General features: G+C 38.4%; 1 protein-coding gene across 1 annotated transcript in view; it reads left to right on the top strand.

Annotated features, from left to right (window-relative positions):
• Window positions 1–11,622, top strand: part of SHB (SH2 domain containing adaptor protein B) — a 93,507-nt gene extending 81,885 nt beyond the window's left edge. The window contains exon 5 of the mRNA XM_087926334.1: window positions 9,413–11,622. Coding sequence (XP_087782460.1) covers window positions 9,413–9,596 — 184 coding nt within the window. The 3' untranslated portion in view covers window positions 9,597–11,622. The remainder of the gene's footprint in view (window positions 1–9,412) is intronic.
• The last annotated feature ends 3,615 nt before the right edge of the window (window positions 11,623–15,237 follow it).

The raw sequence follows: 15,237 nt of genomic DNA, 5'->3' as shown, positions 1-15,237 counted from the left end.
CCCTCCTGCACAGCATCAGATTCTCAAGCAGGAATTTCTAGTGGCTCTTTCGTTTTTAACTTCACAAAAGCAACATGAAAGAAATCTAAGGAATTGCCTAGACATTCTTGGGCTTTTTAAGTAAACATGATCATGCAGGATCTTCACTCTGTGGAAGCTTACATTTGCTTTTTCTTCCACGCTGAAACTAGTAGAGTTGGCTGTGATTGTGAACTGTGTCTAGACATGTGCCTCCTTTCAGATCATATCGTAGCTTTTCTTGCTTTTTTGTAGTTTCTGAAATTACCCACACAGATATTTTCATTTAGGTGTTTCATTGCAAAAACTCTGCCATATCCTATAGAGATTCCAGCTGACAAATTACATGGATGGTTTGTAAGAAAGACCTTGAGGAGCAAGCCAGAGATACTGTTTAGGGCAGGGTCTTTAAACTTAAGACTTGTAGACTTCAACTCTCAGAATTTCTGATCCAGTCATGTTAGCTCAGGAATTCTGGGAGTTGAAGTCCACAAGTCTTAAACTTGCCAAGTTTGAAGACCCTTGGTTTAGGGAATGCTCAGATAAGAGAGGTCATACCCCATAGCTCTATAATGGGAGGAGAAAGAGGATCCTTCCCTAACTTCTTAGGCTGCAAAGGAGACCAGTGGGAGATTTGTACTTTCAGGCTTGCAATATTCTGTTAATGTATCCTTGCAATAACGCAGAATTAGTTCATTTGGTCATGTTTCTTATCTGGTTTATCTGGGAAGGCTGATATTATAATAGAACATAATTAGGCATCTTAATTTTTTTTAATCTATCTACTCAGCCTGTTGGGAAGTACTCATCCAAACCAGGGGGAGGCGTCAAGTGCAAAATTAGCCTCAAGTCTTTGCGTAGCCACAAGAGATCCAGAACTGACTTCCCTTAAGCTCCATAGAATCTTATCTGTTTGTTCCCAGGCTAAGACTGGCAGTCTGGGGAGTTTCCTGTATAAAATGGCAGAATATTTTAAAAATGGTACTTTTTAAGTGGTTACCATAAAAACTTTACATGTGTAGGTCTGGTTACTTGTGCCTAACAGAGCCTCTTTTTCCCACCCTATCCTTCTCCATTTTCACTAGTAATTTCACTAGTAGCAAGTATAGCAGAGCTTGTGAGCAAACCCTTCTCTCCCTTTTCCTTTACACAAAAATTCTGAATTTCCAAAAGTGCAAAATGCTCATTGGTACCTTTTTCTGAGTCTTCCTTCTATATTAATAATACTGTATTTTCTAATCAGGGAAAACCCCTTTGGTTATATCAGCATCCCTGTGTCTTGTAGTAAAGAAGCAATGATTTACAATGACAGTTTTTAAAATCCAGAACTATAGAACTAATGACATTTGGTAAATCTTCTTAAAGATCCATTTTTGGAACATTACCTGTTAAAAAAACGTAGCAATTGCTTTGCCTTGTTTTTTAGCTTCCTCAAAAATCTTGTTATTCTGTTGTTGTTTTTAAAGAATCCTTACTTGCACATAAATCATACATTCCAGTTAATCTGAGGGGAAATGATACTCCTGGTTTGAAACTATTTTGCTGCTGTACTGTAAAAGCTTTTTTTTAAAGTTTGCATTCAGTTGTGTGGATGCGCCCTAGCTCAAAACAACTTGAGAATTCAGGGAAAGAAAGGGATCAGAAGTAATTTGTGTCTCTGCTGAAACTTAAGCTGCCACCTACCACAACCAGCACCAAAAGAGAAGCAGAATTCTCTACAACATTCTGCATTCTGAGAAATATACTTATGTTTCTGTTTTTCCCACCTCAGAGGCTTTGTTCCATTGAGAGAGATCGGAATACTATGACTAAAAAGATTTAAAACATGTACCACAGGCTAAAATTTGATGACATTATTGGGATTCTCCACAAATGCATTATAAACAGTGTTGATTCCCAATCCTAAGGACCATGGTACCTTGCTACAGGCACTCATTAAACTGAAAAATCTGTGATCTCAGAAGTGTGCAGATGTCTATGTGATAGAGCTAAGCAGTGGCCACTCTATAATTATGGCTTGTTATACCACCAGTGTGGTTGTGATTGAGAATGAAAATTCCCTTTTTCCTTTTGAGATGAACTGAGCCTGACAATGCACGGGATTCCAAGTAATAGAGTCATAATCATTGAGCCCATGCTCTCTCCCAATTGCATAAATGTTACGTGTGAGTGTTTTAAAGTCATTTTATCATGAAAAAGAAGGCAATTTAACATAACTATTACCCTGTGCTCTTCATGAAAAATGCATTAAGCAATTATAACTCAAAGTAAGAGGTCTTGGGAAGCAACCTACTGCTGTGGGCGATGTGTCCCAGCAGCTGCAAAAAAGTGTGAAGCCTTATTAAATGCCACAATTATTAGGAAGGTGATGGTTCATGTAATGGTGCGGTGGGGCGGGGGTGTTGAAGAAAGTGTGTCTGCCATGTGCAGTATTTCTAATTTTGATTTTGATTAAAAAATGATTAAAAATGTTCCATTTGTTTTGTTGAGACAACTATTTTTTTATAGGCAGAAACTACATTATAAGTAGTGTGGCTGAATAGTATTTAGTAGAGTCCTTCCTTCCAATTTTAAACTGCACATTTTGCAGTTCTCAACTAATTTTTCCAATGCTTTGACTGGTTGCTAAAAGTCTGATGCCACAAAATGCCTTTTTTTTTTTTTTAACAAATCAGTGGACATGGACCAAGCTGGGTCATAACAATAAAGCTGATTTTCAGTACAAAGCAACTTTTCTGAAATAGAATTGCTCATTTGATAGCTAATGGTGCTGCCAGTTTAGATGATTGACTCCCAGATGTGGATAGTTTTTGGACATTTTCACTCCCTTTGATGTTGGCCGGTGTATGGCCATTTGACATGGAACTCCATTTGACCACTTCCTCTTCAGCCTGGCTTCAAATGCATTTTAACTCATTCATGCATTGCTTTTCAAGCAGTTCATTCTAACAATCTAAGAATTTCACAAAAAGAAGGTAGAATTCTGGATTGTACAACAACAGGGATAGGAGTGTAGTTTCAGTGTACTCCTCCACTTTTAAAAGCTCTCTGTATGTTATAAATTATCAACTCAGGGGTGTTATACAGAATTCTCTCCTGTTTAATTACCATAACATGTAACTTGCCGTGTTACAATTAAAAGATTTTAGAGTGTGTAGAACAGCTCTTAAAGCAATGTCTTTATCACCGTTTATTTCCTGATTTGCAATGTGTAACGTTGTAGCAACCAAAGACAAACGTTAATGTGAAGGTGCAAGCCTGTGACATAAAAGAATTGCAGAAAACAGAACTCAGGATTTTTTGCATCATGTACATGATTCCCATCTGATTGCATCAATGTCTTGGCCATGTTAGGAAAAAAAAAAACCTAAGCTTTCGTGTTATTGAATAGTTCTGGGTAGATGGAACACTCTTAGATCTGGAGCCAGTGGGTTGCAGCCCATAATTATTATTATTACTGCAATTGAGTAACTGTTGACAGGGTTACATGGACTGAAAAATCATCACTTCATTTAACTAGGTTTCGGCAGATACTGTTTTGCTGAATTGTTGCAGCTCACAACTCCATCTGGGTCCTGTCTGTAGCCTGCCTCTAATCCTTTCAGTGCTCTCCAGTGGCCTCTTTTTTTTCTATCCTTCCCAAATGCAGCTGTCAGTATCACTTTTGTGGTTCCTTTATTTTTAGAGAGAAAGCTTTAAGCCCAGATTATGTGGCCATAGTCAGCACAACATCACTTGGTTGTTCAAATTCTTGGAGATTATTTGTCAAGACTCCTTACTATGGGAATGCAACATTTGCCAGTGCTGGAAAATTGAACTTGATATTTGGAAAGGTTAGCTAACATTTGAAGTAGTTTTATGAATCTGCCCAGCAGTTTGTAATATAATTGTACTATACAATGAGTGCATTTTGAAATTTCACACACAAAAACAAGACCAGACCAGAACAACGGTTCTGCTCACAAAATGTGCTAAACCCTGTTATTTGCTTTCCTTGATGTACTGAATAAAACACGATTGATTTTACACATTGAGCAATCAGTGGTGACCTACCCATTGCAATGGTTAGGTTCATGCAGATGTAAAGTGGAACTGAAGAAACACTGTGATGGCTTTACATGGTATGTGAATGAGGCATGCTAAAGAGAATCATGTTATGTTTGTATAGTTTATATGTAATTTCCCTATTTATAGAGTAAAATATCCTGAAACATTCTGTTAATGTCAAATCTTTGGAATCACTTCACAAGTTTCCTATCATATTATATAGCTTTGGAAAGAATCTCCAGCATTACACAATATCCTTGTAATTTCTTCTTGTCTGTATTGTCTTAATTTGATGCTCTTGACCTGCGGTTTTGATATTTCTCCGGCACAGGTCAAGATTCTAAGGAATTATTGTAGCTGCAGTCCAAAGGTTTCATAAGGCTACTTAGATAGACTAGGAGGAAACTTGATGTAGCATGTGATGATGGAATTTATGAGAGCTTATTAATCCTTTCCAGTTATTAGCCAGGCTGTTCTTTAGTTGCCAAAACAAGAGGAGATTTCATGAGTTTGTTTAGTCATTTTCTTTCTGCTTCCAAGACCTTTTATAACATTGCCCTTATCTAATCATATAGGCTGTTTCCTTTTCTAACAGAGATGCCAGCTTTGGCTTTCCTCTTGCCAACATTCTCCCACAGACATCTCAGTGTGACCTATTGCATCCAATAGGTTCCCTCCTCTAGTTACTCATTAAACTGCTTTCCTGGTTAGCCTTTCCTGGTTTTATTTGCTGGAGTTTCTTCAGACCTGCTTTTAATTGTGATTGGATTTGGCAAGAAACCTCACAAATGTCACTGAAAAAAGGGGGAATCAATAATTTTCCAGGTTTTCAAAAGCTTCCTTCCTGTTAACTTGGAAATGATTTCATCATCAGAGTAGCTTTTTTGCATGCAGAAATGCTTTAAGTAGGAATTTCCCAGGAAGCTTTCTTGAAGAATTCATCTGCTCTTTTTACCTTTGTAGCATATGTAGATCCAGATGCAGTAAAGTTATTGAGGAGAATGTGGATGAGAAATTAGTATACCTGCCTTTTAAGGGTACAGTACATTGTGGGCATTAAAGTGAATGAATGTGTTTTAACCCTGTCCCTTTGTGTGTTTGGCTGATTGCAGAGCAAGGAACATTTGAACCTTGGGATCCTAGGGGCAGGAGGAAGCTAGGTAAAGTTAATACAGGGTGGAAGACAATCACATCTAGAGATGAAAGATTGGGAGCTCACACTCCTCAATAGGCTTCCCAATTCACAGGCACTCATTGTGTCCACAGTTAGAAAGGCAAGCGTGATAGATTTGTGAACAAGAGCTGTCAAAAATCCATTAACAACTTTCAAGAACACATACCACAGCTGAATATGGGTCACTAACAGCAAACATTGCAAGAGAGGAGAGAAAAGCACATTTTAATTCCACAGGCAGAGGGTTGCATCAAAGTTTTTGCAATTCGTGCAGTCATCTGGATAATTATGGAAAACATTCCACTCAAGTTCCCTATTTGATCTCATGTCTTATTAAAATCAAGGTTAATGAGAATGGGGGGAAAGAAAACTAAATTCAAAAGATAAAGAAACGTATACACCCTTTTAATTAGTACCTCATAGCCCTTCTTTGGCAGAAGAAACTGCTTCCAATTACCGTATTTGCTGTAGGCCAGCTGGCTGGAGAATTCTGGGAGTTGAAGTCCACAAGTCTTAAAGTTGCCAAGTTTGGAGACCTGCTATAGGCAGCTAGATATCTTTTTTTCCCTTACTTTTTGTGTACTTTCTTAGATAATTCTTCTAGTTCAAATATATTTTGAGGAGTCTTTGCGTGCACTTCCTGTTTGAGATCTTCCCACATTTTTTACAGTAAGGGTACCGTTCAAGAGACTTTCTCTCTTGTAGTTGCTTCATGATTGATTTAGGAAACTATTTTGGACTGTTGTCTTGCTAATATTTCCAAGCTCTTTTCAGTTTCAATTTCTTCACTGACTATGGAACATTAGTTTCTTGGAAATGTTGAGATTTAGTAGAATCCCTCCTTCCTTCCACCCACACAATACTTCCTGTGCTACTGGATGCCATATAACCGTCTTGCTCAATGGCTGGCAAATGTCCTTTTCTTCAAATTCCTCACACATTTTTCTTCAAATGTTTCTCATGCAGCACTTAAAGAAGTCAACGTTGGTTTTTATCAGTCTAAAGCACCTTGTTCCAAAGGGTTTCAGCTTTCAGGCTTATCAAAGTTTTTTGGATGATGTGTTTGCATCACTGAAACAATGACCTGTGATGAGATTAGAGAAAATATTTCTTTCTGATAACTCTCTGATGAAGATTATTGCTGTATAATCAGTACTGCATAGAAAACTTTTGGGCAACTACTTCAGTGTCAGTTAAACATTTCGGCAAGTCTTTTGCAGTGATTGTCGGCTCTACCTTGCAGATCAATGTCCCATAACCAGCAAACAAATGAAGTTTTTTTTAAAAGGTTGGATATTTCCAAGACCTATCAATATTTATCAGCTAGTAGAGTTCCACAAGGAAGAGTATGGGAAAATTCATAAACAAGAACTAAAAGCGCAGTCTTTTGGTGGCTATAGGAAATATTGGAAGCTGTTGTTTCTACTAAAACAGGTATTGACTGAAAAGATGCACGGCTTTTTGGTCTGCCATATTCACTGGTTTTGTTTTTTAATTTTGACTATGTAAATAACTGTCCATAAATTATAAGGTCATCCACTCACATGTTCAGAAGGATGTTGCATTTAATTTTTTACCATGTAGTAGTAGTTGTCAATTTCTGTTCACTTCAGGAGTCCTAAACTTTTATATACAGTTGTGAAAAGACTGGAAGAAGAGCAAAGCTTTGTGTATTTAACAGGTTTCCTAAAGAAGGGATTTCCAACCCCCGACCAACACCGGTCTGTGGCATGCCAGCAATCAGGCCGCCCTTTCCTGGGGGTTTGGCCGGCAGCATGCAAAATCATGCCTCCTCCAGTCCATGGAAAACCTCTCTCCATGGAACCGGTCCCTGGTGCCCCAAAGGTTGGGGGGCGCTGTTCTAAAGCATGATTATTCTGCAACATAATAGGACAGCCCCTGACAGCCCAAATCCATATTATATTCCTATCTCTAACAAATAAAAATTGTCCTATGATGAGACAATCTGGGATGTATTTTCATGTCTTGCACAGTTACAAATACAAGGATACATAATTTGGCAATGTAATATGCTTCAGGGAAGTGGGCTTGGAAAACTGAATTCAGGAATATGATTTTCTCTTCTAATATTCTGCCATTAGGAATCCTTTGTAAAAATTTTCACTGGCTCTTTCAGACCTTTCAATATAATTCCCTCCATGTAAACAAATAAAAAACTTCATATTGTCTGAATATTAAGCCGTAGATAGTTTATTCGTGGTTGGCTTGACTGGTCCATAGTTGGTTGCATTCACATGTCATGCCAAGCTATAAAACATGATTTATAAGCCTTAATGGATAGTAATAAAAAAAAACTCATCATGACCCAGTATATAAACTAAATCCCAAACCAATCTTGTATGTGATGCAGATCAATAGATAATCATTCTAACTGCAAGCAAGCAAACAAACAAACAAATTTAACCAGTGTCTTCTGTTCTTGCATTAAATCTAAAAAGACCTTTCATCGGGTTGGCCTCTATTCTAGTTTTAAATTAATATGCACCTGTTTTTACAACAATCCTATTAATTTGGTATCAGGATTTTAGAGGAGGATAAAAAAAGCATAATAAACTTGAAGTGATACCACAATATATCTGCTCATAATAAGTATTTAGAGGTGTCACCCATGGCTTAAAGGAAATCGTTTAGAGAACAATTATGTTTCAAAAGAGAATCATTCTCGTAAAGAATTTAAATTTAAATCAAGATTTTTTTAAGCGTGCCAGAGCTATAATTACAATGCCTGCAGTGATTCCTGCTCTATTGAGAAGGGTCATTTCATCACAAAATTGCCTTGGAAAATTTGAATAATGTGAGCCTGAAATTTGCTTCAGCTTTTTCACGGGATGGAGATATCCCCATGCCCTATGAAAAAGCTGGATTTTCTTAAGCAATTTAAGAGGGGATAAAGGCACTATTCTCAATTTAAAATTATCTCTTTGTGCCCTTGAGACGCAAACTCAAACACCTTCCCTGCAGTCTCTCAGCCTTCTTTCAATTGCCTGCGCAGCCAGAAGAATCTCCCTAGGTTTTTCTCTCCATCTCTTTCTCTTTTTTTTTTTAAAAAAATAACTTTTTGGCTCATTATAAATTAAGTAGTAAACTCTGGAGGCATCCTCCAACAAAGGTTTCTATCCCCTCAAATTTAGTGAAGCATTTGCTGTCTGAGGTATTTGTTTTTAGACTTTGCAGAAAAAATTGACAGCTGAATGCAGAGCAGTTGCATATTTGTCATAAAATCCAAAGACACCCCATAGACAGGTCTATATTTTTATCATGTTAACCCAACTGGGGTACATTCAGAGGTTCCGTCAAATTAGGGATAGAAAATAATTATTTATAGCATCATTCTCAGTAATGTAGCACACAACTATACATATTAAGGGCTGATCAGAGCCAGCAACTGTTTCTCTTTAGTCCTTATAATGCAGTCTACCTCATAATGAGAGAGGTCTGCAGTGTCTCAGAATGTAGAAGCAGAAAAGGGAAAATATTGTGAGGGGTCCTTGGTGCGCTCTGAGCTTGGTTGTTTTCTTGCAGATGTTTAATTCCCCAAACTAGGTAACATCAATGCTACTACTGATAATGTTACCTAGTTTGGGTAATTAAACATCTGCAAGAAAACAACCAAGCTCAAGGACCCCTCATTTCAACCCGAAACTACAAATATTCTTCTTTATTGGAAAATACAATATCTGTCTACAGAATCTTAAAACAAATTCATCTTTTTCTGGGATCTCTTGACTGCTCCAAAATCCTAGGAAAAGGCACAATTGCTTTTAGGAGCTGCTGACAGATACTCCGCTCCATCATAAAATTGCCTTGGAAAATTTCAATAATAAATAATTAATTAATAAGTAAATAATAAAAGCACTTTCAAAACCAAAGCACTGGATATTCCATATTCCCTTAGGCAGCTGGCAAACAGGTTATGGTCATTTTAATCACAGATCACTGGAGTTTTTAAAGCAATCTATTTAACTAAATGTTCTGTTTTGTTTTTCCTTTGTTACATATGGTACCAAAGGCAGATGGGAAGTTTTTAAATATACTCTGCATGTTCTACATTGATAGAATACATTCATCATCTGATTCCCTAACTGATGGTGGCTTGTGGAAATTTGTATATCATCTGTCTCTCTCTCTCTGTCTCCTTTCTTTTTCCAACAGGAGTAACCAAGGGTTTATGCACATGAAGTTGGTAAAGACCAAAGAGAAGTATATTTTGGGTCAGAACAGCCCTCCCTTTGACAGCGTGCCTGAGGTGATTCACTACTACACTGCAAAGAAACTGCCTGTCAAAGGAGCTGAACATTTGTCACTCCTGTACCCTGTAGCTGTCCGGACCTTATAATTGTTCTACACACGCTCCTTCCTGTGGATTGGAGATGAAGGCTGCAGCAGCAGAAGGATCCTTGCATCAGCAATCGCGCAGCATTTCTTGGAAACAGAGGGCCCCTTTGGGTCTTTCCAGAAACAGACTGTTGTATAGTAGTATGAGTGGAATTGTTGCACTACTTTGCATGTCCTGTGTGGAAACGTTGGCTTCTATTTATATGAGAGAAAATGGATTCAGACGTTAGAAGAAATTGCATCTTCCCCCCAGGAATCCCACCCTCCCACGCTCCCAGGAATGGAAATCTTGCCAAACCCAAAGAAAGCTCTGGAAAACTTTCTGCCTGTGGCCCACAACGTGTTCCCACCCTGGCTCTTTGGGGGGTGGGGGGGCGGGGGGGAGAATAAATTCAGACCGAATCTGCAAATGGGTCCATTCCCTTCTGGGAGCGGAGTGGAAGGAGAAAAGAAAACTGGCTTTGCTACACACTCCAGACTTGGGAATTACATATATTACACACTCAACCCCAGATTTGTGTTATTGTTTTTATGCGCAAATTAACCCAAAATGAAGACCCTCTCCCCCTTTTTTGTCTTAATGAGGATGTCGTTTTAAAGATCTCAATGAGTAATTTTGCAATGGCAGAAAGTGTTTGGTTATTTATGAATAGGGTATGTACTTAAATAGTGGTTTAATATATATATACATATATAAATATATTTTTATTCCCTTCTCCTTTTGCGGGGGGGGGGGAGGGGTACAACAATAAAGCTCTAAGGGTTTTTTGTGCCGATTCCTAATTTAAAGGCGATGGCTCAGTTCTGTTTTTTTGTTGTGTACGTACAATGTAGGTGGTGATGGTTCATTGATTTCCCAAGGAAGGTCAGGGTGGCGAGGGTTGATGTTTACATGACCATATTTCAGACCTAATGACCCTTCCACAGGCAGGCTTCCTCAAGTTGATAATGGCATCCGTGTAAAGAGTGGCCCCACCTCAGGGATATGGGGAAAACCCATGGATAACTTTCTGTTGTTGTTTCTCAAAATTACTAATGCATAACAAAATGTCAATCAGACCTACTTTGTCCTTCCCTCCCCCCAAAAAAACATTTTGTCATGCACAAGAAGTAGGGGTGGTTTCTATACTCCATACATCCTGTCATTTTCTTCATAACCATTTGGAATAATTGCTTCCAAAGCTCTCATATCCTTCACACTGTCACTGTGCTTGGCTTCTACCTCATTTATAACGTATAGGCCCATCTCTCTTCTTCTGCCAGGTCTGGCATGTATTTTTCCCCCTCATAAAATCCAATTTAATTGGCAGCCTCTTGTGTGCTTCTTCTTTCTTATACTAATGGAGATACATCTTACAGAACCAGTTTTTCCTTTTAAAACATCCAATAAACTGGATTTAAGATAGGAAGAAGCACATCATACTGAGGGTCAGGTGTTCAACCAGCCGCAATTTACTAAATTTGTTAAAATACCCAGCCCCAATCTTCCATATGACTCTTTTTTATAGCACTACCTATTTCTACATTGGTGATCTGAGTCAATATTCAAATTTGCAGTTTTCACTGTCTCTCTGTTGCAATAAGACTGTAAAATTAACATTTTAACTACACTGCCTTCAAAAAATACAATTCCTTTTCATATGCTGGTTTAGAAGTATAATGGAATAATTGTTACTCCAGTGACTGTGTAAAATACTGGTTTGTTGTACTATACAATGTGAAGAAAAAAGTCCTCAGATGATCTGGTTTATAAATAGTATCTTTGTTGCCTGATTCATTTTCATCCCATATAGACCATTTTTGGTATAGTATGAATGACAGAAGTCTGATTTACCTGTTTGAGAACAAAGAAATAAATCTCTGTAAAATGCGTGTTGAATTGGCTGCCACTAATGTAAAAGAATGCTCAAAATAATTTTGCATGCCAAGTGTCCCTGTTGCTATTCGTTTTTTAACAGATACTGTGGGATTTTTCTCCCTTTAATGAAGTAAAAAAACATTTTAAACAAAACAAAACAAAATCAAAACACTTGAGTTCCTTTTTTATTTTCTTCTCAAGTTTTCTCCATTGAATGCATCTTTGCTTCTCCCAACTTCCAGAATACCCAAAGTTATTTAAATAACGGTCTACAATTTAATCTTTGTTAGCTTCCTATGTGAAAACATGTAAATAGTTACAGCAGAATTCATTCACTTAAGGTGCGTTCAGCCATTGTTGGAAACATTTTTGTAACCACTTTTAATTTGTTATGGAATGCAGACCAAATTTTGTAAAGATTCTGAAGAGCAGTTTGATCTAGTGGTTAGGGCACAAGGCTAGAAATCATGAGAGGTGACTTTGAGTCTCCTCTTAGACATGAAAGCCAACAATGACTTTGGGCCAGTCCCAAAGTCAGCCCCACTCATGTCACAGATTGGTGGGTGTGGGGAAACTAAGAGGACAGAGTAGTAGGTATGTTTGCTGCCTTGAGTTCTTTATTTAAAAAAAACAGGATTTTCTTTAAAATCTAATAAATAAAAACTTGGTGCCTACATACCACAGTTTGCCAGCATACTTAATTGTTTTAAGGGCTGATTGTTCCTGGACCTCTCAAATATCAGAAAGAATCAAACAAGCTTTTACCTGCCAGTAAGGTGAGAGCACTCTGGTGTCCCAATAAAGGAGATTATTTGTAGCTCAAGATTGAAATGAGAGGTCCTTGGTGCTCTGTGTGCTTGGTTGTTCTCTTGTAGAGGTTTCATTATTCAAACTAGATAACATCAGTGCTAGGTAACATCATTAGTACTAGCGCTGATGATGTTACCTAGTTTGGGTAATGAAACCTCTGCAAGAAAACAACCAAGTTCAGAGAACACCAAAGAGCCCTCACTCTGGTTTCCTTTTCCAGCCACAACAAAATAAATCATGGTATCCCTTTATTGAAGGCATCTCTATGCCGCAGCATGTAACATGCCTCCAACATGACTTCAGCTTCAACCACTATTCCGGAAAGCCATTTAGAAATTCTTGTAGAGGGATTTGGAATTCAGTGTGCGCTAACTCTTGATACCAGAAGGGGGAGGGAAACTTATTTATTTTCAGACATTGAGTTACAAGGGATTTATTTCCGCTTTCTCATTTACTGGTTTCATTTAAGTCTTTTCTTTGCATAAAATTCATTTGCCACATCTGAATTTACCACTGCAGAAATTATTTTAGCCTAGCTACTAATTTCAGGAGAGCAAATTTCCAGTCCCTCTTGATTCTGAATTGTAATGGCATAGCTGTGCTAGCTGAATCGCAAAAATATTGAATTGGCCTGAAGACAGGAGGAATCTATCGGTTCTCCATAACTACTACTTCCATCATAGTACAAATTATCTCATCCTTCAATCTTCTATTTCAATTTTTATGGTACACTATCTTTGACTGTCTTTTTTCTTCTTCTGAGAAATTATGAACACCCGGAATTACTAGAAAAAGCAGATTCATCACATGTTTCTTGGAAGTCAATGCTGGTCACTTACAGGAGCTCAACCATACTGAGTTGCCTTCTTTAAAGAGAGAGACATTGAGATTCCCTCTTTTGAATGTGGAACTTTTGTCCAGTCTCGTTTCATCCCTATTTTGAATACCTTGTCAGTACTCTAGACCAGAGGTCCCCAAACTTGGTAACTTTAAGACTTGTGGACTTCAACTCCCAGAATTACTCAACCAGCATATGCTGGCTGAGGAATTCTGGGAGTTGAAGTCCACAAGTTGCCAAGTTTGGACACTTCTGCTCTAGACAATAGATATGAACCTGCATGTACTCAGCATTAACACAATTAAATTCTGCGCCCAATGAAGTTGATTTAGAAGAGTTCATGGAGCATATAAATTATGAACACACCTTTGAGTCCTCTCCTCAGTTTCAGGAAGAAACTGGCTTTGGAAGAGCCCAGGGCACAGTAAACTCTCTTTCATAAACACCAAGTACATCTCTAGCTTCAGATAAGCACAGCGCTATTATCACTACTCATCTAAGCATATATCTGCAGCATATACAGCAGGTAGATGTTGTACTCACTAGTTTGTCTTTCATCAGCCTGGGGCCCCAAACACACACTACCTTCTTCCGGCAGAGCAATAACATACCCACTTACCCACACTGTCACTTGTAACTCACATACAGAGGCAGCACCTTGCATATCTAAAACAACCAAACCTTAGCATAACTACAGGGGTGGGATTCTACCGGTTCGCACCTATTCGGTAGAACCAGTTGTTAACATTCTAAGCAGTTCGGAGAACCGGTTGGTAGAAGAAATTACTGGCCTAATCCTGTAAGGAAGGCAGAAAGGAAACATTCCGGTGTTGCTTACAGAAACTGTCTCTCCATTAACCTTTATTACATTCTTGGCAGGACTAGACTTCCTGTCTCAGGAACTTCTCTGGAGGTTTTTTTCCCCTCCTTTGCTGGTACTTTGCTTGTGTTGAAAGGCCATTCAAAGTTACAACGGCACTGAAAAAAGTGACTTATGACCATTTTTCACACTTATGACTGTTGCAGCATTCCCATAGTCATGAGAGGCCAGACAACGAGATGCGTGCCTCGATGTGAGTGATGTTGAGTTGGCCACGCCCAGCCAGTCACATGACCACCAAGCCATGTCCACCAACTAAGCCAAGCCCACAGAACCAGTTGTTAAAAAATTTGAATCCCACCCCTGCATAGCTAGTCAATGCTTGACTGGAAAGTTACCACAAAAGCCCAGGTTGTAGGTTCAAGAGTGACTATTAAGTCTCTGTAAATTCACCTGGAGTGAAACTTGACTCCAGTTTATATCTTTTCTCCAAGCTTTCACCCCAGGCATTCTAGAAGGAGCAGGCAGAGACAGCAGAATATGTTCCGTCTAATGAGGCAAGTTTACAACCACTAGTTATTTTCACGTCTCTTCTTCATGCCAGAGAGGCAACTTTTCCTTTCCTTATCCTTGACTGACCTCAGCAAGTTTCCTTCAACATGTTTACTTCTTGCTTGACCTACTGGTGAAAGATAACACACTGTCACATCATTCCCTAGGTTCTTGATGCCAGCAGTATCTCACACCCAGTCTGATCTGGTTTCTAATGGCCATGTCAATCACAGTGCACGAAACACTACATGGTAGTCTCAGCTTGTTAGAAATCATCACCTCTTATGGTCATTTTTCAGCAAGTCTGCATCAAACCAGATTTCTTTGGCCCATCCATGATCTGTCTTACTGTATGGGTAAGAGATTACACTCATTTCTATATTCGTCTTTGCTAATTTTGTATAGGACTTTACACTGGAAATAAGAAGACAGAGCATCTTTTAAAAGCATCTTCTCATGCCCAGCTGTTATGAAGGGTCATTTTCTTCTACCCATAGACTCTGTTCTTTCCCATTTGCACATTAATTAGCATAGTAGCTAGTTGCACCATTGGTGATTAAATCATGTCTGTTTAAATTACTTTTACAATCATTTTCACTCAAGTGTGTGTTTTGCATTCTATTTTTATGCTTTTTTTAAAAAAAGCCAAGAATTCTTGCCAGAGAACTTGCAAAGTAAGTAAGTGGCAGACAATTCTGATCTGAGGTAATTCTTGGATCAGAATTTGCAAAACCCTGATCCTTGAGCATTCAAAGATGCAACAA

Source organism: Pseudonaja textilis, chromosome 2 (genome assembly GCF_049901715.1).
Source record: "Pseudonaja textilis isolate UNSWEBS1 chromosome 2, rPseTex1.2, whole genome shotgun sequence".
NCBI lineage: Eukaryota > Metazoa > Chordata > Lepidosauria > Squamata > Elapidae > Pseudonaja > Pseudonaja textilis.
Note: the sequence above shows the minus strand (reverse complement) of the source record. Positions and strands in the feature narration are given on the sequence as shown.